Raw genomic sequence first — 27,253 nt, 5'->3', positions numbered from 1 at the left:
TTCGGGCTTCCCTGGTGGCGCAGTGGTTGAGAGTCCGCCTGCCGATGTAGGGGACGCGGGTTCGTGCCCCGGTCTGGGAGGATCCTACTTGCCGCGGAGCGGCTGGGCCCGTGAGCCATGGCCGCTGGGCCTGCGCGTCCGCAGGCTGTGCTCCGCAACAGGAGAGGCCGCAGCGGGGAGAAGCCCGCATACCACACACACAAAAAAAGCTTCAGAGTTTGAAGTGCGGGTTACAGCAGTGGTCCCCAACCTTTTTGGCACCAGGGACCAGTTTCGTGGAAAACGATTTTTCCATGGACCGGGGTGGGGGGGTGGGTGGGAAGGTTTTGGGATAATTCAAGCGCATTACATTTTTTGTGCCTTTATTTCTATTATTATATCAGCTCTACCTCACATCATCAGGCATTAGATCCCAGGGGTTGGGGATGCCTGTGTTACAGGGCAGTAATCTCCTAAGATACTTCCTCGGGGTCCATATGCAAATTGTGACGTATTATAGGTTTAATCCTGGCATAGAATGAAAAGTCAGTACATTTATTCATGGAAATAAAACCAAAGCTAAGCTCAGAGCTTCCCAGCAGCCAAGGCAAAATAATAATAAGTAAAAAAATACGGGAAGGGCAAGGGGGCATGGAGCTCTTGAATTGCAGAAGAGGAAACAAACCAGAATGGCCCAGTGCTCAAGCTTTCCTAGTGCTGACCTGGGAGAGGAGGGGTCATGGGGGACCTTGAGTAAGGATGTTGTGTAAGGGACAGTTTAACTGAAAGATGCAGGAACTGCCTGGGTTTGACCACTTCTCATTACTGACTTTTGATACGGCAATGGGTGTGTTGATGAACTGTAGTTCTGGGAAGGCATATTTTTGTAGGAGGCCTAAATAACATGGTCTAAGTGTGACACTCTCTAGTGATTTCCTTTGCTAGATTCGACAAGTGCCTATTAGTTGGTGTGGCTTTTGTGTTGGGCATGTCGTTGACTGTCTTGATGATGTTGGAGGGAGAGAAGCTTAGTACCATTTTACAGACGAAGAAATTGAGGCTCAGGGACACTAAGTGGCTTACCCAGGGTCACATAGCTAATTAAGAGGCACTACCACCTTTTCCTCTTCAGCTGCCCCCTGTTAGAGAAGGGAATGTCTGAGCCTGTCCTGTGTCTGCTATGTGTGAGGCTCAGGCTTGTTGCTTTATAAATACCACCTCATCCAACCATTACAGTAGTTCTGGGGGCATCCACAGTATTATCCCATTTTGCAGAGAGGTAGGTCATTGCCAAGGCCGCAAAGATAGTAGCGGGTGAAGAGCAGGGGTTCCCAGCCTGGGTTTGGTGGTGGGACTTAAGGGCGTGCAAGAAGTCAGTGGAATTGCACACAAACATTTGTTTGCATTTTTCTGTGTGAGAGGAGAGAGGGTGGCTTTCGTGGGGTCTCAAAAGACAACACGAAAACCAAAAAAGCCTGAACCTCTGAGCTCAAGGAAGGAATCATAGGAACGGCTCATACTGACTGAGCCTCACCCGTCGCCCGGCAAGGCCCGGATGACTTTGTCACTCCTGTGGGGTTCGGGCGTGTATCCCACCATCTCACAGGCCACTTAACTAGTAAGTGGCCTTGCTTGGTGGCTAAATTTGGCTTCTTTCCCGCCACTGCTTCTCGTAGCTGGGTTTTTTTCTAGCAATTAACAGGATTTGGGGTTCTCTTTTGTGGAGCTGAGGATTATTAAAAGGCAGAATGAGACACTGAGCTTCGAGAGGTCAGTGCCTGTGTCCAGGTCACCCTGACCCCTGGAAACAAGCCTGGTTCATTGGTGGTTGGTTAAATGAACAGATGAATGAGTGAGTAAGTGGGAGAAGGTAGTACCACTTCCTCGTGTTCTGGGTTGCAGGACATTAATCTCTGATGACTTTTATTTAGGACGACAGTCACCAAAATGGTAGAGAGGTAGTCTGGGGGAGCTGGGGTCAGGCCTGATGCTCCGATGGCCAGGCAGGACCAGAGTGACTGTAGGAACGTCAGAGGCCAGGTCTCTCCTCCTCGGCAGGTGGTGGTGTGTGAGTGGGTGGGTGCCCCCTTGCATCGCTCCCTCCCATGGTGAGTAGCACAGCGTGTGGCAGGCCTGTCTGCTGTCCTGGGTTGGGAGGGCGGTGCAGTCTTGCTACACCTGGTCCCAGTATCTCTGGTGTCCCTGGCCCAGCTTAAAGCCCCCTGCTTGACCTCCTTTTGTTTCTTGCCCCCAGGGGTGTCCTTCCCCCTAAATATACTTAGAGCTGGGGCCCAGCTAAGAGTAATAGCATCAGCAGCCCCATCTTACAGCTGAGAAAACGGGCTCACACGATGGAAGTGACTTGCCCAAGGTCACAACTAGTGAGCCGTGGGCTTGGGACTGGGTCCAGACATGCATCACCACATCCTCCTGTTTACATTGCCAGGAAGCCTCTGGAAGGCGGCCACAAGCTCAGAGGCCTCATCGGAACCTTAAGGCTATTTCTCCGTCCTCTGGCTGGAGAGCTGGCTCTGGCCCAGCTGGGTCATGGCTGAGGTTTTTCCTTTTCTATTTAGGGCGACGAGCCTTCTTGACCACGCTGCAGGCACTGTGTCTGCCTCTGCTGAGCTTGGTTGGAGGGACTTTACAACAAGCAGGGGCCGGGAGCCTGGAGCTGGAGGAGATGCTGGGAGTGCCTTAAATTCTGTGTCACTTTCTGCCTTCCCCACCCGCCTCTATCAGCACTTTAAAAAACAGAGAAAGCATCTTCTCATATAGGAGAAGGCACGAGCCTTCTCCTATATGAGCCTAGAGTGGGGCAGGAAGGATTGGAGCCTAGAGTGGGGCAGGAAGTGTGAAGATGGGAGTGGACCAGAGAGGGAGGGCCTGTGTCAATACCCACGGCACTTTTTACTCTAATTGCCCTTTTCCATCTGCCGTGCTGGGCTGGGAGCCCTTGAAGGCTTGGATCTGGTGGCTCTCCCAGGCGCCTGCTCATTGTTACTTTGCCTTGTATTTTCTGCAGATCATGATCGAGTTCTGTCCTGGGGGAGCTGTGGATGCCATCATGCTGGGTGAGTTTTTTGCTTTTTGTTTTTTTTTCTTGGCGCGGCATGCGGGATCTTAGCTCCCCAACCAGGGATCAAACCTCTGCCCCCTGCAGTAGAAGCGTGAAGTCCTAACCACTGGCCCACCAGGGAAGCCCCCTGGGTGAGTCTTCCTTCATGCAATGCAGTGGTGCTGGTGTTGGCGCTGCTTAGGACTGGTGTCCATCACTCCTCTGCCCCAGTAATGCCCGTGGTCTGTTTGAGTACCTCCCCACTCTGTCCCATTTTGGGAGCAGGGGCTGGGTTACTGGAGAGGATGCAGGACACTTGGAAGACCAACACTTCCCGTTCAAAAAGCCACATGACCTTGAGCGGGTCATTCTCTCCCTCAAGCCCTCGGCATAAGACAGGTGTGGTGCTCCCTTGCCGGACCCCACAGTACTCCTAGGAGGTGAAAATGAGACACCTGAGGGAGGTTCTTTGTAAGGTGGGGATCCCCACCCATTCTATAAGAGCTCAGTGGGGAAACTGTGGTTCCAGGCAAGCTTGAGCAGTAACAAAAAATATATATTAGTAATCACCTCTATTTTTTGAACGGCCACTATATGCCAGAGATTGTGGTAGCTGCTTTCATGTATATTATCCTCATGTATAAAATCAGAAAGAGCATCTCTGTTTTATTGACCAGACTGATGCTTAGAGAGGTTAAGGAGCTCGCCCAGAGTCACACAGCAGAGCTGAGATGTGAACCCAGGTCTGGGGGACGCTGTTCCTAATTGCTGCCCACCCTGCATTATCCTTTGCTTTTGCCAGCCTGGTGAGCAGTGAGTGAGGAGAGGTTGAGAGTCTTGGGCCCAGAAGGTTGAATAACATGTCCGGGATTCTGGGGCAGTTCGAGAGAGGAGAGGCCCTCAGTATAACATAGCACCATTCAGCCACGTTTTTATTGTGAAGAGGGTGTTTTCTCCCTCAGTTTATCTCAGGAATGTCTCAAATTTATGGCAGCCCTTTCCCATCCTGAGCTATAGAATGCTGGCTTTCCTTGCAGAGCCTCTTGCCACTCCCAGAGTTCCCAGGTGGGTAAATGACAGTAGGGAACAGGATACGGGCACTTGTGATATGGCCCTTGGGTGTACCTTCTCCCAGCAGAGATTGGCTTTGAAGATTTTCACTGTTCTGGGTAGAATCTGACAACGTAAAAATGATGGTCTTGTATGAGTTGAGATGCTCTAGGTTATAAGGGCTATTCAAACTGGTTTAGGAAAAAAAAAAAGTTAGGGGATGTGGGAAGGGGAATTTATTTGCACTAATAACTGAAAAGTTTAAGGGTGTCAGGCTTCAGGCACAGCTTGAGCTAAGGGTTTTAAAAACATTGTTGTAAGAACTTGGTTTCCTTCTCCAACTCTTGACCCTACTTTCCTCTGTGTTGGCCCCATTCTCGTGCTGATTTTCTGTTCTTGGTGAGAAGATGGCTGTGGGAGCTCCAGCCATCACATCAGAGTTCCAAATAGCAGGATAGAAGAAGGAAGGGTAGGACAGGTCCACAAAAACACATCCCACTGCCACTCTTTTAAGACACCACAGAAGCCCCACATGACACCTCCATTTTCATCTCACTGGCTAGAAGATAGTAACACATAGCTGTAAGGGAGGCTGAGAAATGTGGTCTTCTGGCTGGTTGGCCGTATGTTTGGATATTTAAAAAAGAGGGGAGAATGGGAACCAACGAGCAGCCTGCCTCTCCCGGTTTGCCGCTTAGCTGAATGAGACCTGGGGAAGGATATCAGAGAGGGAAGAGGCACTGATGAGTCCCAGGTCCTTGAGCTCATTCACAGCTGGGGCGTCACCCCGGGCTATTGCTCAGCCAGCAGGCAAACTCACCCTGGGCTCTGTCTCACGTCTCCCGGTGGAACCGACGGCTCCGGCCCCAAGTGGTTCTCGCTCCTTTTTGGTGGCAGCAGTTAAAGTGCTATCATCATGTTAGAAATCCAGGTGGGAGAAGAGAAGCTGGGACAAGGAGAGCCAGGCTGCAGCTCTGTGGTCAGGGGTGGACTGTCCCGCAGATGCCCGCCCTGCTCAGAGGGGCTTTCTGCCCTAGGTTGCCTCCCGTCGCCTTGCAGACTTGTGCAAAGTGATGAGCCTGGGCTTGGGGTCCAGGCTTCCTGAGGTCCATCCCAGGTTCCTTGGCTTGGTAGCTGTGGGGTCCTGGGCTGGCTCCTTTACGGCCCGGGCAGAACATGCACGCGGCACATCACCACGTGGCCATCTTAGTTTGTTCTGATCCTGTGGGCCACGCCTTGCTAGCTGCTAAACATTTTGGCTCTCAGCCCTCCTGAGAACGGTAGGGTGAGGGGTGGGTCTGGATGTGGTTTCGAAGGGGACTTAGACTCATCGGCAATAGACTCATCTGCAATGTTGCAGCTTCTTTTATTAAGGAGAAAGTATTCATGTATTGCTGTGTAATCAAGAATTCATCTTAAAAATTTATCGTACTGTGTGATTCCAATTATATGCCTTTCTAGAAAAAGATGAAACTATAGGGACAGGAATCAAATTAGTGATTGATTTGGGGCTGGAATGGGGGTGAAAGGGGCACAGGGGAATTTGGGGGAGTGATGGAAATATGTATTCTATTAATAAATTGTGGTGCTGTTTTTGTGGCTACCTACATTTGCCAAAGTTCATAGAAGTCTATACCCAAAAAAAGGTGAATATTACTGTATGTAAATTATATCTCAATAAACTAGACTTTAAAAATATGTCTTATCTATTTACCTCACTGGATTATTGTAAAGATTAAATGAAATAATGTACCCAAATCCTTATCCCTGTGCCTAGTGCATTGTAAAGGCTCCAAAAATGGTGGCGTTGAGATCATGGTCATCACATCATCACTTTGATTTTTCCTGTTTCATTTATGTAAGTAAATCAGACATGAGCCAGACTCATTTTTGACATTTAAAAATTTGCTGCAGGGCTTCCCTGGTGGCGCAGTGGTTGAGATTCCGCCTGCCGATGCAGGGGACGCGGGTTCGTGCCCCCGTCCGGGAGGATCCCACATGCCACGGAGCGGCTGGGCCTGTGAGCCATGGCCGCTGAGCCTGCGTGTCCGGAGCCTGTGCTCCGCAACGGGAGAGGCCACAGCAGTGAGAGGCCCACACGCCGCAAAAAAAAAAAAAAATTGCTGCAGATAATCTGACATAATCTCAGGACCAGCGATCACCTTTTATTGACTGTACTCCATGCTGAGAAGTTAACATGCTTTATCGCTGGAGCCCTGCCTACATCCATCATCATACTCCCATTTTACAGACCAGTAAATGAAGATGCGGTGGGATACAGCAACTTGCCAGAAACCACACAGCCAGTAAGAGGCAGCGCTGGGTTCAGGCACAGTCTGTGTGGCCCTGAGGTCCCCTCAGGCTCTGAGCCTAGACCCCTGCTGGCGGAAGCACAGGGGTTAAGGATGAGCAGTTGGGAAGGGGAGCAGTTGTGGACCCAGAGAGAGGGACCTCTGGTCCAGGAGCCCTGCTTTGGGGCCGGGCTTCCCAGGACAGTGCAGTTGGCACCTCCACCCTGGCCCTGGCCCTGGCCCTGGCCCTGGGAAGTCAGAAGGGAGAGTGCTTCTCCAGCCAGAGGGAGGCCTCAGTGCAGTGCTCTGGCCCACCAGCCTGGGAGCCTGCAGCCTGAAGGCTGTGAGGCTCACCTCAGCACAGGGAGCTTGGGCGGCAGCAAAAACTCAATAATCACGGTGACCAGTGGGGCAGAGAGTGGGGCATGTCGTCCTTGACTCTTCTCGCACCCTGTCTCGCCACTGCACCCACCTGGTCCCACACTCTGTCATTCCCCCCTCCCCAACCCAGGTCAGGAATCCTTCCTCTTCAAAGCGTTGGCCACCTTCTAGCCCTCCTGGACCATGGTGTGGCCCCCAGCCAAGCCCCCTGCCCACTCTTGTTCCCTGCAAGCTCTTCACTCGCTGCACCAGGAGGAATTTTTTAAACGCAAAACTCAGGTTGTATCTCTGTCCCACTCAGAGCCTCTCCCAGACTGCCCCTTGCATTTCAAAGAAAATGCAGCCTCCATAGCTCCTGCCAACCTCCGACCTCCACTTAACTTTCCCCGCCAGCCAAGTGGGGTCCTTTGCACATGCTGTGGAACTCTTCTTTGCGTTCCTCACCTGCTCAGAAAAGAAGTCCCTGCCGTCTCTAAGTGGACGCTGGGTTGTGAATAGTGTGTGTGTCTGTGTGTGTGCGCGCACGCATGGCCCCAACCAGCACACGAGAGGCTTTTGATGACGGCCCCTCACCTTCCCCATCTCTGGTACCACCACCACCGGCCAGTTAACATTTTTCAACACCAGCTCATGTCACCTCCAGGCCTTCGCTTTGGCTGGTTCTTTGACCTGGAATGCCCTGCCCCACTTTTCTCCTCTCAAACACCTGTTCTTCCTTCAAGACACAGCTCGAATGCCCTTTCCTCTGGGGAGCTTCCAGATTCCCCAGGCAAAAGGGGTTGCTGCCTGTCCTGCCCTCCCATGCCCCCCAACCCCCCTGTGTTCCAAAAGTTGCTTGTCATTTCCATGCCCTTCTCTGTGTCCCCACACCCAGCACGGAGCCTGACACTCAGTGCCGGCCCACAGAATGGGTCTCTGCCCCTCAGAAAGGTTGTGTTTGCAAACCTGAGCTCTGAAGACAGAGCTGGCTGGTTTTTTTCTTTTTTTGCATACGAAGGCCTCTCACTGTTGTGACCTCTCCCGTTGCGGAGCACAGGCTCCGGATGCGCAGGCTCAGCGGCCATGGCTCACGGGCCCAGCCGCTGCACGGCATGCGGGACCCTCCCGGACCAGGGCACGATCCCGTGTCCCCTGCATCGGCAGGCGGACTCCCAACCACTGCGCCACCAGGGAAGCCCCAGGCTGGCTGTTTTTAATCTCAGATCTGTGACTCCCTACTGTGTGACCTTGAGCAAGTGACTTGACCTCTCTGAGCCTCAGTTTCCTAACCTGTGACATGGCGGAACAATTGTGCCTGCTCCATAGTGTTACTGTGAGGACGAAGCAGGTACCCTGTGAAGTGCTTAGAAGTGAACCTGGTATACGGTAAGTGCGCAACCACATTGGCGGCTTATGTATTTCTTGTACCTGGCAGGGGCCTGACATGGAGTTGCCTGCATTGAGCACTTGCTGAGTTGACAAGTTCTCTCTGTTTCCAGAGCTGGACCGAGGCCTCACTGAGCCCCAGATTCAGGTGGTTTGCCGCCAGATGCTGGAAGCCCTCACCTTCCTGCACGGCAAGAAGGTCATCCACCGGGATCTGAAAGCTGGCAACGTGCTGATGACGCTTGAGGGAGACATCAGGCTGGGTAAGGGGTGTCTGTGGGCGAGGCGGGAAGGCAGAGCCCTGCGCCACCTGCCGGGGGTGTCGGCCTGGCCTCTGCGGGCAGGAGGGAGCGAGTGTGGATCCGCACTCCCATGGGATGTCGAGGTCCTCCCCGGTCTTGCCCGGGCCGCAGGGCCACAGTTCCCATCATGGCTGCATCTACTCCAGGGTTCTCAACCGAGGGTGATTTTGTCCCCCGGGGACAGTGGCAATGTCTGGAGACATCTTTGGTTGTCACAACTAAAGGTTGGGGGAGACCACTGACATCTGGTGGGTAGAGAGAGGGATGCCCAGCAGCCTACAGTGCACAGGACAGCCCCTTGCTACCAAGAGTGATCCTGCCTACAGGCCAACAGCGCTGCAAGGAGGCACTGGCCCAACCCCTTTTGCTCTTGCTTCTGATTGGTAGAATCAGAGAGAGTGATGGCCGGAAAGACAGCCCTCATCCATTCCCAGACAGAAAATAGAGCATCGGGGGCAGATAGTGAAACCTTATTAATTTTTTTTTTATGTCTCCTCTCTGTTTTTTTCTTTTCAACTGTGGTAAAATATACATAACAAAATTTATCATCTTAACTGTTTGTAAGTGTACAGTTCAGTGACATCAAGCACATTCAAATTGCTATGCAACCATCACCACCATCCGTCTCCGGAACTTTTTCATCTTCCCAAACTGAAACTCTGTACCCATTAAACAGCATCTCCCCATCCCCTCTGCCCCCAGCTCCTGGCAACCACCATTCTCTCTCTCTCTCTTTTTTTAAATTTATTTTTATTTCATTTTTGGCTGCATCAGGTCTCAGTTGCGGTGCGCGGGCTCTTTGTTGCAGCACGCCGCGGGCTCCTCTCTAGTTGTGGCATGCAGGTTCCGGAGCACACGGGCTCTGTAGTTTGTGGCATACAGGCTCTCTAGTTGAGGCGCACGAGCTCAGCAGTTGTAAGCGTGTGGGCTTAGTTGCCCCTCGGCATGTGGGATCTAAGTCCCCTCCCCAGGGGATCTAACCTGCGTCCCCTGCATTGGAAGGCGGATTCTTTACCGCTGGACCACCAGGGAAGTCCCCAACCACCATTCTCTTGAATGTCTCTGTGAATTTGACTACTCTAGGAATCTCATATAAATGCAATCATTTGTGTTTTCGTGCCTGTTTCACTTAGCACAATGTCCTCAAGGTTCGTCCATGTTGTAGCATGTGTCAGAATTTCTTTATATTTTTAATAAGTTTTTTTAATCAAAATAACACATACATGTGTCGTCTACTCCTACCATCTCCCTTCCCTGTCCCCCCGCTCAAGACAATCACTTTTAACTCTTCTCATATTTACTCCTGCGTAAATGCAGGAGTAAATATGAGAAGAGTTAAAAGTGATAATAAAAATAAAATATAAAAAAAAGTGATATGTATATTTATCGGTTTAGGAAGCACCCTCTAGATGCCAGCCCTCAGACAAGGCACTTTCCAGACGTCATCTCATTTAGTCAGCACTCCTGAGGACACTTGGGGGAGGGGAGGCGACTATACCCATCACAGGTGAGGACGCTGAGACCCACAATGGAATGAGATGCCCAGGATCAGTCCATGAGTGGGGAGAAGCAGCAGGGTTTGGACTTGGGTCTCCCTGACTCTAGCTGCCAGTGGACTGGCTCTGTCACAGGTGGAGGGAGGTGGCCAGGGAAGAGCCAGGTCAGGGAGAATCTGGGAACAGAAGAGTCTTATGTGCTCTGGGGAATTCAAGGCAAACCTTCGCTCAGCCTTCAAGAACATATCAAATGTATATCTATATCCCCTCCGTCTTGGACCTCCCTCCCACCCCCCCATCCCACCCATCTAGGTCGTCACAGAGCACGGAGCTGAGCTTCCCATGCTTTATGCCATGTTCCCGCTAGCTATCTGTTTTACGCTTGGTAGTGTATATACGTCAGTCCTAATCTCCCAACTCGTCCCACCCTCCTCTTCCCCGCCGTGTCCACATGCCGGTTCTCTATGTCTGTGTCTCTATTCCTGCCCTGCAAATGGGTTCACCTGTACCATTTTTCTAGATTCCACAGATACGTGTTAAATGTACAGCAGAAACTAACACAACATGGTAAAGCATTTATACTCCAATAAAAATTTTTTTTAATTGAAAAAAATATGCAAGATACTAAAAAAAGTAAAATAAATAAAATAAAGTAAATACATACGGTAATACCTAAAAAAAAAAAAAGAACATATCAAATGGAGGAGACAGGACACAGACAGCCTGGGTCAGGAGCAGCCTAAGGGGCTGTCAGCAGAGGGAAGCCCGGGAAGCCCTGGGTAGAGACAGGGATGGAGGGAGGGCCCCAGCAGCCTGGGGCTAAGATGTGCCCAGTGAGGGTCTCCTTTCCCTTGCTGACTTCCTCCACACACCCCTTCAGTCGGGAGGGCGCTGACGGGCCGAGCTGACTCCAGAACCGCACTCGAAACCCAGCAGGAGCAGATGGGGGCATCAGCTTTCCAGATGACTTGACAGATGCAGGTGAGGAAACTAGGAAACCAATTAAGGAGGAAGAAAAGTTCAGGGAGAGTTGAATGTGCGAGTATTTACACAATTACAGCTGGGCCCTGGGAACCTGGTGTGGACGCCTGCTGAGTCCTGATATTCTGTTTTAGAAAATCCTCCTTCCCCCTGGGGCTTGGAATCTGCCGCCTGGTGAAGCAGTGGAGGAGGCCTGAGAGACGAGGTAGCAGTCTGTCTGCCTCTTCCTAGGTCCCTGGGACCGTCTGGGGCCCCTGGAGGGGCATTATGCAACTCAGGGCTGCATAAGAGAATTGCTCAGCAGATCTTTCTCCCAAGCAGAGATGTCACCTTATCAGAGACAGTTTGTGTTTCTCGATGGAGTGGGAATAAATGGGAAGCAGCAGGGTGAGCTGAGCAAAGCGTCGGCCCTAGACACAGACAAGCCTGGTTCAGATCCTGACTCTGCCACTTCCGAGCTGGACAGACACATTTAACCATTCAGGCCTCAGTCTTTTCATCTGTGCAGTGGGTGTAACAACAGAACCTCCTCACAGGGTTGTGACCAGTGGGCTGAAACACAAAGTACTGTCACTGGGAGCCTCAGGGTTCTGTCCCTCTCTGCTACTAGGCATTTTGCTTCTTCCTTGTGTTAAATGTTTACTTCTGTCTAGGATTTCAGACTTCCTCTGAGATTCATTTGATAGTTGCCAAGCAGAGCACACATTCCAGCTCCGGGTGGCTGTGAAGCAGTTCTTCATGGCCAGTGGGAATGCATTTGTGCAGAGAGGGAAAGGAAGAGTGTCTGCCACCAGAGACAGTTCAGATGTAAAGTGGGGTGAGGACTCTGAGGTCCAAAGATCTGTGCTCTTGTCCTGGACCTGCCTTTGGCCTTGGATGAGTCACCTAACCCTTTTGAATCTTACTTTCCTCAAACAGTGGGGTAGTAGTTCTTACCTCATGGAATTGGTATGATGATTTAATGAGGCAATATATGCAAAGCATCTATAGGTGCCCAGCCTATCAGAGAGAGGCCTGGCAAAGGTTGAGTTTCTTTCCTGGGCTGAGGGATGTCTCACAGTAGCTGTCTTGAGGAGGAATGTTCTTCATTCTCCAAAGAACCTGTGTTCCTCTCCCCAGAGGTGCTTCTCTGAAGATGGGAGGTGAAATTCACAACTTTTGGGGTCTTTCAAGTTCCGAGAAGAGGTCTGAACTGGCCTAAAAATCAAAGTGCCTAACACAGAGCTTGGCACATAGTAGGTGCTCAGTAAATAGTAGTGTCCAGCATTGCCATTACTTTATCAGTTCAAGTTACTACAGGATCTCTACTTCCCAAAGGCCCCCTGATATTCAGGAGGCCTGGCAGGAGCCAGTCACCTGCCTCTCACCCCCACCTGGACCCTAACCCAGAATTCCTGTGTGCTGCTGCCAGCAGGCTGGGGTCTTGGTTCTTTCATTGTGGCTACCAGGCACTGAGCCAGTGTTTGGTATGTAACTCACTGAATCCTCACAGACTACTGATAACATTTTACACAGGAAGGATTTGGCACCTAGAGAGGTTAATTAACTTACCCAAAGTCACACAGCTAGTAAGAGGAACAGCTGGGGTTTAGACCAGTGCATCTGGTTTCAGAGCCCATGTGCTTAACCACTACCCTCCTTAGACTCTTGGTGGCAGGTGATTAAAACTGGTCACGCGACTTAAGGCAGACAGGAGAATGTGTGTATATGGTGTATGGAACCGTGCTGGGGAAGATATGCAGCTGGACATGGAGTTAGTTGGACCCTGGAAAACAATGCTGCTAGGACTGTCTCTGGTTTCTGCCTTTCTGTGTATGTTGGTTAGGCTCTCAGTGCAACCCCTCACACACAGCTTCTGGCTGGGTTTAATTTTACTTTCCCCAGCATTGCCTCCTGCAGGATGAACTGAACCTCATCATTTCAAGTCTCAGAGTCAATAATCCCAGTGAAGAGCTCTGATTGGCCCAGCGTGGCTCAGGTGCAGATCCCTGGACCAATCAAGGAGGCCCAGTAAGGAGGGCTTCTCTTATTGGCCCAGCTTGTAGTCAGTCTCTGAGAATGGAGGCGGGATCATGTAGCAGTATGGAAGTCCCCCTCACCCTCCTGAAACTGTGGGGTTGTGGGTGGGCAAGATGGTTTTCTAGAAGGAGGAAAGATTTGGACTTGCCAGAAAAGCAAATTGCTGTCCACCATAGACTGGCACAGCCTGCTGGAGTAATAGAGACCCAGAAGAGGGAGTGAGTGAGGCAGATGTGGATGGAAAGCAAGAACAAAGGACTGAGTTTGCAATTGAGGTTGAGAGAGACAGAAAATACCAGAAAAATGCAGGGTTATGTGGGAGAAGAGAGAGTTGATGAAGGCAGTGAGGTAGGAGGCTGAAGATGGAGGGGAATGAATGGGAAAGCAAAGCCCTCATTAGTGGTCATGTGTACCTGGTTGCCTAAAAGACAAAAGAAAATAAAAATAGAAACAGAAAAATAGAGCAGTTCTTTCAGTCTCACAGTTGGTTGCGTAATATGACCCCCATTTAATAGATGAGGAAACTGAGGCTCAGAAACAGGAAGTAGTTTATCTCAGATCACAGTAGACTCTTCTCACTTCCCTGCCTGGTACTGTTCCCATGATGCTCCTGGGAAGGCAGAAGTCCTGATAATTAAGAGAGGTCACTTGGGTGACTGGTGGAAGCCTCTCTCTTTTGAGCCCAGGCATGCCTCCGGCTGCTCTAAGGAAGGAAACCCCTGGGATTCCAGGGCTGGGGATGGGAGCCTTTGATTCTCCTGTCACCACCCCAGTTTCAGCAGGTCCCAAACCCTCTAGAGAGGGTTCACTTTTCTGTCTGCACCACGAGGGCTGTGGCTAGTTCTTGCCCACAGGGCCACTGCTGGCTGGATGGGACACTTTTGCCGTGTAAGGAGATGCAGTGTCCCTGGCTCTTTCTCACTAAATGGCAGCAGCACTGTCTTTTGTTGTGGTAACCTGACTGCCCCCATTCATTTCCAAATACTTCCTGGGGCACATGGCACGACCCCTGATTGAGGCCCACCTGGAAGCTTCTCAGACACCTAGAATTCGAGTGTAAGCCCTGACCAAGCTAGATTGTGGACTCCGCTGGTGTGGGGTGGAGGGTCCAGGAGGGGAGGACAATTGGGCAGTGGTTTGCCTTTAATTGGCATTGTCTGGGGAAAGACTCCTCTTATCTTGGATTCTTTTGGTCGCCTGCGGTTAAGGGGACAGATGAAAGATTCTCTTATATATCTTCATACATTCTAAGTTCACTGCCTGCGCGCGCGCGTGCGTGTGTGCGTGTGTGTGCGCGTGTGTGTGTGTATAATATGTAATGCATTTTACACTGTTATGTAATTTTCTGATTATAAAAGTAATATGTGCTATTTATACATGTATAGAAAGATATGTACAATGGTATTCATTGCAACAGTATAAGTAACAGCAAGAAATCAGAAATGATCCAATTTATTCCAGTAGAATATTACTTAAATAAGTTATGGTACTATCATACAATGGAATGTTCTTCAGCTATTGAAAATTAAGTTGTAGAAAATGTGTAATCTCTTGTAAAGATGTATATACATCCTGTGAAGGGGGAAAAAACAAGTTGCAGAATAGTATGTTGAATGTGATTTCATTGTTAAAAGTAGCAAACACCTGAACATGATCTATACATATAATTTTAATATATTTTTATTTACATATATGATTTCTATTTTTATAAATAAATCTGGAGCTCTATGCAGCAAACTCATAAGTGTTTATCTCTGCCAGGATTATGGAGACTTTTTATTTTGTAAAGGTTTGAATTTTTGATAAGCAGTATTACCTTGGTAATAAGAAAATAAATATATGAATGAGTATATAGGTAGATAGAGTCGTATAGACAGTTAGGAATAAGACCCACAAAGAAGGAAATTAAAGTCTCTTCTAATCTTGCCAAGATGCACTGCTTCCTTCCAGTCTTTTTTCTGAGCTCAGAAAGACCAGAGAGTGGTAGAGCACACACTTAGCGTCACATTTGTCCTTAGATCTGGGTGACCACCTGCAAGTTACTTAATCTCTCTAAACTTCCTTGTCCTCATCTGTAAGATGGGACCCTGCCCCAAAGGGTCATAGATATAAATGACATACGTAGGAATATAGATGCTGATGAGATGCAAAATGACTTACAGAGGAAGGTAAATGATACGCATAAGCCTCTTTGTGTAGCGCTGCACACCTTATAAGTTCTCAGTAAATATTAGTTTTTATTAGATTAACATGTATTTTTTTAAAAAATTTGGATCATAGTATATATATATATTTTTTTTTCCAGTCAGCTTTTTAAAAAAATAGAATAATATCCGATAATTCCCCACATCCTTAAATATTCCTCGGAAACATGGTTATTTAATGTTTTTCTTTCATTCCATCGTGTGCACAAACGATAATTGACCTATGAAACCCCCAAAGTTGGATATTTAGGCATCTCGTGAGGTTTCTCACGTTATCCTCTCACAAGCGCAGTGATGGGCATGCTTGTTCATGGGTCTGCAAGTCTCTGTCTGTAATCACACCTTTGAGGGGGAGTCTTGGAATTAGGATTGTTGGGTGTGTGCAGCGTGTCGGGTGGTGTTGATACCTGTGGCCAATGTGCCGTTCACGCTGGGTGCACCAGTTCACACCCCCCAGTGGAGTGTGAAGTTCTTTCACCACATCCTGGCTCCCACTGAGTTTTACTTGAAAAAACAAAAACAAAACCCCACAACCCTCACCCCAAACTTTGTCACATGCATCTCAGCTTTTCAAGCCTGCTTTTCATAAAAGCGATGCGTACTCTCTATCATAAACGTTTTAAAGAATAAAAGGTGTAGTCAGTAAAACATGTAAGGCCCCCTCAGCACACTGCCCCCAGCAAAATCCCACTTCCGGGGAGGTAGTCACAATGAGTTTGATGTGCAGCCTTTCAGACTCTTTCCGATGCTTGTGGACGTCTTTGTGTGCACGCGGTATGCGTGGGTCACTCTTTTAAGATGCAACTGGAATTCATACTGTTCATACCACACAGTGCATCGGTCTGTCAGCACCCTGGTGGGGACAGTGTGTTATGGACGAACTTCCAAGTTAGTGTGGACGAAGGCAAATCCGTTCTTTTTAAGGGCTGCGTGTTATCTCATGGTCCGGGTGAGCCCAGATTTACTGAACTATCTACCAACCAGGCTCCAGCAGCAGCTTAGGTTTTTTCCAGTTTTTCACTCTTTTGCATAATGCTTTCAGAAACTTCCATGTATATTTGAAATCTGTTTGGGGGGGGATTTATTTCCAGAAATAGAATTGTTGTCCAACATATTTCTTAAAACCCAGTTTTGTCATTTTTTTCCGTCCGTTCATTTATTCTGTTGTTCATTTGAGAGCCCTGTTGAGTGTTTCATGTGGCAGATGTGGTGCTGGGATACTGCTGGGGACAAAGCAGAAATGGCCTCTTTCCATATGGAAATGATAATTTATGGAGTCCCCACCTGCCTGCTGCTTTGTCTCTGATTCTTGTTTCAAAATAGGAAAAGGGAAGGGAGGAGTGTTTTCAACAGAAGAGACTGCCTGGTGAAAATCTCAGACTGCCTTTGAATTGTCCGAGGGCAGCCATCTACCCGTCGGAGGACATGGCTTATAAACTCCATTCAGGGAGCAAACGGCTGTGGCCACCGCTGCCCAGGGACAGTGTGAGGGTTCTGGGCTGCAGGGAGGGGCCGCCCCACCCTCCTGGCTGGTCCCCAGAAGGGGAAGTAGCAGCCACCCAAAAAGCTGGCAGGCTCTTGCTTCAGGGAGGGCCCTGGGGACCAACTGTGTGTCATTTTGAAAGTTGGTGGTTTCTGCTTTTCCTCTCCCTTCTCCGGAAGGGACCAGTGGGCGCTGCGGTATGGGAGTGGCCAGCTCTAGCCTCCCTCCTGGAAGCCTCACCCTGGGTCTGAGAGGCAGTCGCTCTCCTGCAAAGACGTCGTGGAATGGCGTGCCAGCCATTGTTGGTGTTTACAGGATAGCCAGGCCCGCGTGGGGCCCAGGCGGACCCAGCAGGAAGGAGGTGAGCCTGGCTCCCCATTCTTACCCAGGAGCCCAGTGATGCGGTGATGACTTGCCCAGGCCACAGGGTGGTCAGCAGCAGAGCTGGCTTCTCACCTGGGTTTGCTGGTTTTTGCATCTCACCCTGCAGCAGTAGCTGCTCCCACCCTGGAAGGCGACAGCCCCCCAACCCCAGTAGCCAGACTGTCCCGTGAGCACTGTCATCAGCTGATGGAATAGCTGTTGTCCAGTTAGCACTGACTGAGGTTCGGAGGCCAGCTTTCCTGCCCATTCCCAGGAAGGGGTCTCAGTACAGCCTTGTCCTTTTCTCGACGTAAGGATCTCGAGGGTGCCAGCTCAGGTACCCATGGAATCTTCACCATCGTGACAGAGCATTTACCAAGAGCCGGGCTTGGAGCTGTTTGCTTTATGTGTCATTTAATTCTCATCGCAACCCTGCAAAGTAGTTCTACAGTCTCACCATCCCCATGTCACCGGCGGGGAAACGGAGGGTCAGAGATTTGGTAACTGTCCTGGCCCCTGCCTATTTCCCCCACTTATCCAAGTCCACGCCCTTCCAGCCATGCTGCCCTGCCCCTCCTGGGCCCTCCAGCCAGCTTGCTTCCTCTGCCTGGAAATAGTTTCCCCTAGACCTTGACCTCCTGTCTAAAATAGCCGCCCATCCATCCAGCACTCTCTGTCCCTTTGCCCTGCCTTATCCCTGCATGGCCCTCCTCATTACCAGGAATCACGTGGTGTGGAGAACCTGTTTCCACCACCAGAATAACAAGGCAATGAGGGTGAGGGTTTTGGTTCATCTCTGTGCCTAGAACAGTGCCTGGCCCACCAGGGATGTTTAGTTAGTGCTTGTTGAATGAATGAATAGCCTGGTGGTACTTCCTCCAGGTCCTCCCTTCCCTGCTCTCTTGAGGTCACATCCCCCCACTGTAGACCCTCCCAGCCCCGCAGCCCTATCTTTCCGTGGTTGTGTTTATCTGATTGCTCTCTGCTTCCACAAGTAAGCTTTGAGCTGCCTGAGGGCAAGGACTTCATTTGCTTTTTCCCCACTGTATTCTCTGCCCTGGGCCTGTGTGTGGTTCCAGATGGTACCTGAATGAATAGATGAATGAACCTGGTGCAGTAGAAGGGGCAAGACTGGAACCCACCTCTCTAGTGTTCAGGCCCGTCTCTCAGCATTATGCTCCCTCCTGGTTTGAAATTGTGAGTCTGATTAAAGCACCCGATCGTGGCTTCCAGACCCAGGCGGAGGCTCCCGGGGTGGCCAGCAGTTACATAGCAACTTTGCAGTTTCTCGAAGCCAGGCTTCAAACTGAACATCGACAGTTCTCTCAAGATGTTGCTTCCTCCTGAGTTTAGTTTTTAATGAAGATGAAACTTGGCCCCTGAAGGCCAGAGCACTGGAGAAAATTCCTCTTCGTGGCTCTGGGCTCTTCCCTTAGCAGCGGGTGTGTGAAGCAAGACTGGTGGTGGTGGATGTGTGTGTAAAGAGAAATTATATTTATTTATTTTCTGTTAGTCCTGAAAGTCATACGCGTTTCTCACAGCAAACTTCGGGAATTCAGAAAACAGAAGAAACCTCGTCTAGTCTTACCACCCACAGACAACCATTTAAGCAGGCTGGTACATTTCCTCCAATAATTCAAAATATATTTTTGCCCTTTTGTGGGGGAGGGAGTGGGGCACAATTCTGACCATACAATATACATCCTCTCCCTTTCCCATTTATCCTATATAAATATACCAATAAAATATTTTAATATTCTATTAAATATTGAAACATTGAAATATATGTTATTTAAAAACTTTAATTTATTTTTACTCCCAGTTTTATTCAGATATAATTGACATTCAGCACTGTATCAGTTTAAGGTCACAGCATAATGATCGGACTTACATATATCATGAAATGATTATCACAATAAGTTTAGCGAACATCCATTTGTATAGTTACAAAATGAAAGAAAAAATGTTTTTCCTTGTGATGAGAACTCTTAGGAATTACTGTGTTACCAACTTTCATATATAACACCCAGCAGTGTTAATTCTATTTGTCACGTTGTATATTACCTCCCTAGGACTTATTTACCTTATAACTGCAAGTTTGTACCTTTGACCATCTTCATCCAATTCCCCCTGCCCCGAACCCCTACACATCTGATCTATTTTTCTAGGAGTTTGTTTGTTTTGAAGTCTAATTGACAACACTGTGCTGGTTTCTGGTGCACAGCATAGGGAGTCGATATTTCTACACTTTACAAAATGATCACCATGTTAAGTCTAGTTACCATCTATCACCACACAAAGATATTACATGATTATTGGCTATAGTACCCACACTGTACATTGCATCCCCGTGACTCATTTGTTTTGTAATGGGAAGTTTCTACCTCTTAACCTTCCTCATCTATTATCATTATGAAAGATATGTTAAAATTTAATATTAATATGTATAATTTAATATTAAAATATTGAATAAAGTACTTCAAAACTTTAATGACTACAAAATATTCCACTGTGTTTGTGTATCACATTTTTCTTAATCTGTTCAGTTGTTTACCCTTTACCTTCTTTCTTACCTCTCCTAATTTCCTAGTTCATCTTGTTCTGTGTGTGTGTGTGTGTGTGTGTGTGTGTGTGTGTATTTGATACACCATCTTAAATTCTTTTTTTAAAAAAATATTTATTTACTGATTTATTTATTGGGCTGTGCCAGGTCTTAGTTGCAGCGTGTGGGACCTTTAGTTGTGCCATGCAAACTCTTAGTTGCGGCATGTATGCGGGTCTAGTTCCCCGACCAGGGATCGAACCTGGGCCCCCTGCCTTGGGACCGTGGAGTCTTAACCATTGGACCACCAGGAGAGTCCCTTAAATTCTTTTTGGAAAAGATAGAATATATTATATATTGCATACAAGAAGTTTTAAAATCACTCCCTGAAAGCGATTGTGATTGTTTTTAACTCGTCTCTATTATGATGGCACTTTGGTGAATATCGTTACACATAATTTTTTTTTAATATTTAAGATTATTTTGGGCTTCTCTGGTGGCGCAGTGGTTAAGAATCTGCCTGCCGATGCAGGGGACATGGGTTCGAGCCCTGGGCCAGGTAGATCCCACACGCCGCGGAGCAGCTAAGCCCGTGCGCCACAACAACTGAGCCTGCGCTCTGGAGCCCGCGAGCCACAGCTACTGAGCCTGTGAGCCACAACTACTGAAACCCTCACGCCTAGAGCTTGTGCTTCGCAACAAGAGAAGCCACTGCAGTAAGAAGCCTGCGTGTACTGCAATGAAGAGTAGCCCCCACTGGCCACAGCTAGAGAAAGCCCACGCGCAGCAACGAAGACCCAATGCAGCCAAAAATAATAAAAGATAAATAAATAATAAAAATTTTAAAAACCTGATTACTCCATTAAGGTAGGTTCCTAGATTTGGAATTACTGCACCAGAAGAGTATGGATAATTTGAAAGGTTCTTGTTATTCATTGCCAAACTGCTTTCCTAAAAGCCTCTCCAATATATATTCTTTTTTTAAAAAAAAAAATTTATTTATTTATTTATTGGCTGTGTTGGGTCTTAGCTGCGGCACCTGGGATCCATCATTGCGGCGCGTGGGCTTCTCTCTATTTGCCTCGTGCAGGCTTGGTTGCCCCGCGGCATGTAGGATCTTAGTTCCTCGGCCAGGGATCGAACCCGCACCCCCTGCGTTGGAAGGTGGATTCTTAACCACTGGACCACCAGGGAAGTCCCCTTCAATTTCTATTCTTCTTAACAAGTAGGAAAGTGCATGTCTCAATACATCTTACAGTAGTAGGTATTATTGTTTTTTAATGATCACTAGTTTGCTAGATAGAAAATGGCATCTGTTAGTTGATTTGGAACATGTGTCTCTGAGTCCATGCCCCAGGGCTGTGGGTGGAGGAATGTTCATCCAGTCCTCTATCTGAGATTCTTGCCTTGCAGCTGACTTTGGTGTGTCTGCCAAGAATCTGAAGACTCTGCAGAAACGAGATTCCTTCATAGGAACGCCTTACTGGTGAGTCGTGTAGCTTCTGGAAAGGGGATGGTGGACTGAACGCTACACCTCCAACTCTCCACGGTTCCTCTGGCTGGTCTAGAGGAGAGAGGACAGAGGCAGGGGCTCCTGAGTCAGCCTGCTGGGTCTGAGCCCAGATCCCCTCACTTACTAGCGCTGAGACCTTGGCTATGTTGCTCAGCTTCGTGTGCCTCAGTTTACTCACCTGTAAAATCAGCGGTATAATAGCACCTACATAATGGGCTATTGTGGGGATTGAATGGGATGGTGCATATAGAAAATGCTCCATTAATAAGAACTGACACCCCTGAAAAACGGTTCTTGATTGAGTGCCAGGCGTAGGGCTAGGGCCATGAAGATGAACAATACAAGTTCAGTTCCTGTGCTTATATGAAATCTCCCCAGACTTATCCAGTCCACTGTGTTTCCTTCTTTTCCAAAACTATTACTTTAAAAACAAGCAAACAAACAAAAAACCCTCTGTTTCACACCTAACTACTTTCTGTTTTACTTCCCATCATGGAGTGAGGTTCCTTTCTTGCTTATTACTCACTCTTTCTTTCTCTCTCTGCCCTTTTATTCCTCTTTCTCCTTTTCTCTCCCATCCCTTCTCTCTGTGCTGTTGTGTTCTCTTCACCCCCCCTTCCCACCCCCAGTTTTTCCTGGGTACCTTTCCCACTGCTCCCACCCACCCCTTCCCCAGGACCCTGTGTTCTGGATTGTTGCTGCCATCTCGTGGTAGGAATCAGAACTGCAGCAGGACTTGGGCATCGGAGCCGCTTGGAAGGCGTCCTTGTGTGAGAAAACGGTCCTAAGAAAGACAGTGGGATGGAAAGGAATGAAAATCATGACTCGGGAGTGCTGCCAACCCCCTGATGTTGGCTTGTGCTGGTCCTTGACCCTGAGTCTCTGAGAAGCGCCTGTGGAGGCCAGGATCTGAGCCCTCTGTTGTCCCTTGGTTGGTTCAGGATGGCCCCCGAGGTGGTGATGTGTGAGACCATGAAGGACACCCCCTATGACTACAAAGCCGACATCTGGTCCCTGGGCATCACTCTGATTGAGATGGCCCAGATCGAGCCCCCGCATCACGAGCTCAACCCCATGCGGGTCCTGCTCAAGATTGCCAAGTCAGACCCTCCCACGCTACTCACGCCTTCTAAGTGGTAAGTGGCCAGGAGGCCTGCCTGAGGGTGTTTGCTGGACGGCCAGCGGGCCTGGGACGCGGGGTGGGGGGATGCGGGGTGCCAGGGCTCTGCCGTTGCTGCTGGGCTCTGCAGTTGGGGAGCGGTTGGGCCTGGGGGTCTGCAGGCTTCTCTGAGCTCCCTGGACCCTCCTGGCTCTTTCCTCCCTCTGTGCTGTGGACATCGGCTCTCCATCAGAGAGAATGGGTAACCCAGATAAGCCGGATCCCACTGCAGGAGTAAGAGCCCACGTGAGCTCCAGCAGCCCCGTGGCACAGCCCTGGGCTGGGAATTGGGGCTCGAACCCCAGCACTGCTGTGTTTCACTGTGTGCCCTCGGGCAAGTCCCTGCTCCTCTGATTTCCACATCCTCTCTGTTGGTGCTGTCTGCGACGAGAAGGGCATCTTGAAGGCCCCGTCGCCTCTGCCATGTAGCTTATAAAGGCGCCCTTTGTCCTTTGAAGGGCGTGTTTGGGAAGCACACGCCTCCCGGGAGAGTGGAGTCAGTGATGGTGGGGAGTTTTCTCGGCTCTCGCCCGCTCCCAGCTTACCTGTCTGTCCTCCCAGGTCTGCGGAGTTCCGAGACTTCCTGAAGACGGCCCTGGATAAGAACCCGGAGACCCGGCCCAGCGCTGCACAGCTCCTGGAGGTGAGTGGTCCCCTCTCCCGGGTGGCTGCCTGTCCCTCTGCCCAGCCCTTCCTGTGGACAGATCACCCGTGACCTGGAAGCTGGGTTCGTCCTCCCCTGGCCCAGGCGATGGTGTGCACAACTGTTCACTCGTCGGCCGACGTTCCCTGAGCACCTGCCACATGCCGGCCCTCGTGCGGGGGGTGCTGCCTGTGGTAAGGGAGCCCCCAGACTCCTGTCCTTAATGAGTTTACCTTCCAGTGGGGCAGACAGGCAGCTGATGAGCAGATAGTGTACGTGGCAGGTGGAGAGCAGGGCTGTGGAGGAAAAGAGAACAGCACGGCGGGGGGGGGGGGCCTGGGAGGGGTTGCTCTCCTATAAAAGGAGGACACAAGGGGCTCTGTGCACAGACACCCAAAGGAGGCCAGGGGGGCAGGCACATGGTGCTCAGGAGCAGAGGTGAAGGCCTAGGATGGGGGCACGATTGGTGCAGCCGGGAGAGCTGGGGGGCCAGGGTGCAGGAGCCGGGGTGAGGAGGGGGGCAGGGCTGGAGATGAGATCGGAGGGGTACGGGGGCGTGCCCACCCCCAGGTTCAGTGCTTCCCTAGGAGGACACTTGGGACGCAGCATCTAGTCGTACTCTCCACTCTGACTTACTACAGCAAAAAGATACAGAGGAAAAGGCACCTGAGGGAAGCCAGGCAGGAGCTTCCAGAGTCCCCTTCCAGTGGAGTCACACGGTCTGTGCTTAGTTCCCCCAGCTGTGCGTTGTGGTGACACGTGTGAGGTGTTGTTTACCTGGGAAGCGTGTTGGAGAGCTCGGGGCCCAGGGTTTCACTGGGGGCTGGCCACGTGGGCAGCCTCTGCCTGGCACGGGCAGCATTCCAGACTGCAGACGTCTGGCAGGCGTTCAGCGTGGGCCACGTCGCTTGCAGTTCAGGCAGAGCTGGCCCCTCTTATCAGTTAATGGGGGGAACCCTCCCCAAATCCAAGTTCCTGGCGAAAGACCAACGGTGGAAGCAGGCCTTTCAAAGAGGAGGGGGACCAGCTCATGGCAGGTCATGCAGGACCTCGGGAGGATGCAGGCTTCACCCTGTGTGTGACGGCGCACCCGTGAGGGTTTGGAGGAGGGAGACACCATCTCACTTACACTTAGGAGGCTCCCTCTGGCTATTGGGTGTGGAATCTCCAGGACCAGCCAGGATGACAACTGACTCAGGGAGCATCCCCTTAGCTGGCTGAACGGCCTCCAGGTGGGGAAGTGGATGACTGTTTCTTTGTTGAGCCTCTTTGAAATATTGGAGGTGGCTGCGAGCTGCCCTTGCCCAGGGCTGGTGCCTCGTGTCCTGGCGGGGTGAGGGTTGGAGTGTTTGCAGCTAGGTTTGGAAACACCCGGTGTCTCTAGCGTGGCTGATTCCACTCCCCGGGCCACCAATGCTGTTGGGAGAGGGAGAGGAAGTGGGCCTGGGTGATGTGGCCTGTCCACTCTGGTCCTTCCCCCTTCGTGTTGTGGGAGCAAAGGGGGCCGACGCTCCACCGTGCCCTCGAGTCTTTCTTCACATTCAGCCGCTTCTCCCAAGCACCGACCTACTGTGCGCCAGGTGCTGGGGCTGTGGTTGGCACTCTGGGCCACAGTGCATCTCTCTGGGGTGTGCAGCACAGTGATCCAGTGTGTGGACTGGGGTTGGAAAGTCCTGGGTTCAAATCCCAGCTCTGCCACTTACTGGCTGTGAGACCCTGCTCAGGGGGCTTAACCTCTCTGTGACCCTGTTCTCACTCTGAAGTGAGGATGATAGCCAGGGCCCCCTTACAGGGTTGAGTGAGACGACACTGTAAAGCGCTTAGCTTCGTTGTTAAGTGCTGTGTGCGGTGAATAGCTGATGCGTTGAACTGAATTATAAAAAAATGGAAAGAAGCGGGGATGCAGAATGGGGTCTGTCTGCTGGGGCTCATCATTGTTCCTTGTAGGTTTCTGCACTGCATTTGAAAGCACACGGCTGGAGTTACCAGAGGCCTTCTTTTCTGGGTATCGCGGCGTTTGGTGGGTGGCGTCGGCAAGGGACTGGACCAGGCCAACCAGGGGTGGGGGTGCGTGGGCCTGCTGTCACTGACAGATACAAAAGCTCCAAGCTCCTGGGGCCAGTTGTTTCCCGTGAGCAGGCACCTCCTGGCGTGATACATCCGGCCTCCAGGATATGCTGCCAGGAAGAGACCGGCTGTCCCTCATCCCCTCGTGGCAGCCCAGGAGCCTCAGCCAGAGACAGGAATTTCCGTTCCATGGTGGAGAAAAAAAACGTCCTGTCGGAGGACTCTTCGCTGAGACAGAAAGGTTGCAGAAGAAAGTAGAGATCCCTCCAGACAAAGAAAGCTCCTTTCAGAGCTTAGGCTGCCGTCCGTTTTTTCCACGTGCCTGTTCGTCTCTGAGTTAGGGAGGGTGGGGCATCGTTACCGCCTTAGGTGAGGACCCTGAGGCTCAGGGCAGGGAAGTGGCCTGCAGAGGTCACCTGACTTGGAGTGGCCACGGGTAAGCCCAGACCTTGACTTGCCAGCACACCCTCCAGAACCTCCCATCTGCCAGCGGCCCCCACGTTCCTCCCGGCCCCTCCTCTTGCCCTGCATCCCGCCTTCAGCTGACTGACTTATGCCCCTGCTGGTTTAGGATCCATTCATTCGCTTGCATGGATATGTTGTTGGGACCGTGTCACTTGGTGGTAACCCAGGCTCTGAAATCAGGCTCGCCCTCCTGAAACCCGAGCGGTCCTCACTCTGAGCCTCAGTTTCCTCCTCTGTAGGAGGGTCGTGCTTGCGTCACGGGAGTGTGTGAGTGGATGCGATTCTGTGCCCGCCCGCTGTCTTCAGCATCGTGGCTGTCACACATCCGGTGCGCAGCACGCACTTGTTGAATTTGCTCTTAAACCCACCCCGTTCTAGCACAGCATTCTTGTCAAGGTCGTTAGTACCTTCTGGACTCCGTGGTCAGCTCAGGCCTCGGTGCTGGTCTTGCTGGACTCAGCAGAGCCACAGGCGACCCTCTTCCCCTTGGCTGTCAACGCCTGATGTCAAGTCTCCACGCTCTCTTGGTTTCCTTCCTTCTCACTGGCCACTCGTCTGTCTCCTTCGCCTGCTCCTGTTTCTCCAGCTCATTCACGTGAAGTGCGCCAGGGCCTTTTCCTCCGTCTCCATCACCTTGATGGGCTCTTCTGTTCGCCATGACTCCCGCATTTCTGCCTGCAGCCCAGACTGCCCTCCTCGCCCACAGGCCCTTGTATCTGGCTGTTTACCCTCTACTCCTTTAGGTGTCCGTAGATATCTCAAACTTAACACGTCCGCAACTGAGCGCCCCCATCTTTCCCCAAATATGCTCTAGCGATGGCTTTCCTGTCTCATTCGATGGCAGCCCCACCTTGCCAGCATTCAGGCCCCAAACCTCGCAAGCATCCTTAACCCCTCTCTTTCTCACACACTCTTTATCCATTCTACCGGGGAATCCTATTGTTCCTGGCTTCAGAACATGCCCAGGATCCAGCCACTTCTCACCACCTCCATTGCAGCCAGAGGGAAAAACATAAGTCAGCTCCTATACCTCCTGAGTCCAGAGCCCCTTAATGGCTCCCATCTTACTCAGGGTAAAATCCACAGTCTCAGTGATCTGCAAGGTCCTGCAAGGTCTGCCCACCCCACCTTGACTCCTCAGACTTCTCTTCCTCTTGTCCCCTCAATCTTCCCCAGCCAACCAGCCTCCTTGCTCCTCTTCAGACACTCCAGCCTCAGGGCCTTTGCACTGCCTGTCCACTATGCCAGGGGTGCTCTTCCCCTAGACACCTCCACGGCTGACTCTTTCTCTTCAAGTCATTGCTCTAATGGCAGCTTCTCAGGGAGGCCTCCCCCAAGTACGCTGTTTAAAACCTACTGCACCCTCACATTCCTAATTCTCCCTCCCCTGCCCTACTTTTGATTTTTCCGTGGCACATAGCACTTATAGCATATAACTTACATGTTGATTAAGTTTATCATTGATCTCCCTGACTAGCATGTCAGCTCCCTGGGGACGGCAGTCTTTGTTTTTGTTTTCGTTTTTGCTTTCACTGATGTGCCCCAGTCATCCAGAATAGTGCCTGGTATGGAGAGGCCCTTCGTTAAATACGTTTACTTATTTTTACTTAACTAAATGTTATGTAACCTCTTCTCCATGCCAGGTTCTATTCTAAATGCTTAGCAAATGTTAGCTAATTTAATCCTCATGACAACCCTATGAAATAGGTACTGTTTGGATCTCTGTCAAACAGATGATAAAACTGAAGCACAGAGAGGTTAAGTAGCCTGCACAAAGTCACACAGCGTGTAAGTGACAGAGCTGATTTCTGATCCTGGTCCTCTGGTTCCAAAGCCTGTTCTTTTGACCACTCTAGTAAGTTGCCTCTCTGAATGAATGAAGGAAAGAAAGA

General features: G+C 50.4%; 1 protein-coding gene across 3 annotated transcripts in view; it reads left to right on the top strand.

Annotated features, from left to right (window-relative positions):
• The window catches only part of STK10 (serine/threonine kinase 10), a 119,640-nt gene that overhangs the window by 47,824 nt on the left and 44,563 nt on the right, over positions 1 to 27,253 (top strand). For all 3 annotated transcript variants that reach the window (XM_033853562.2, XM_033853561.2, XM_033853563.2), the window contains exons 3-7: positions 3,005 to 3,053; positions 8,238 to 8,387; positions 20,928 to 21,000; positions 21,969 to 22,163; positions 22,748 to 22,829. In XM_033853562.2, the coding sequence (XP_033709453.1) occupies positions 3,005 to 3,053; positions 8,238 to 8,387; positions 20,928 to 21,000; positions 21,969 to 22,163; positions 22,748 to 22,829 (549 nt within the window). The remainder of the gene's footprint in view (positions 1 to 3,004; positions 3,054 to 8,237; positions 8,388 to 20,927; positions 21,001 to 21,968; positions 22,164 to 22,747; positions 22,830 to 27,253) is intronic.

The sequence above is a fragment of the Tursiops truncatus genome, chromosome 3 (assembly GCF_011762595.2).
Source record: "Tursiops truncatus isolate mTurTru1 chromosome 3, mTurTru1.mat.Y, whole genome shotgun sequence".
Taxonomy (NCBI): domain Eukaryota; kingdom Metazoa; phylum Chordata; class Mammalia; order Artiodactyla; family Delphinidae; genus Tursiops; species Tursiops truncatus.
The sequence above is the reverse complement of the archived record's forward strand: the minus strand, read 5'-3'. Positions and strand labels throughout refer to the sequence as shown.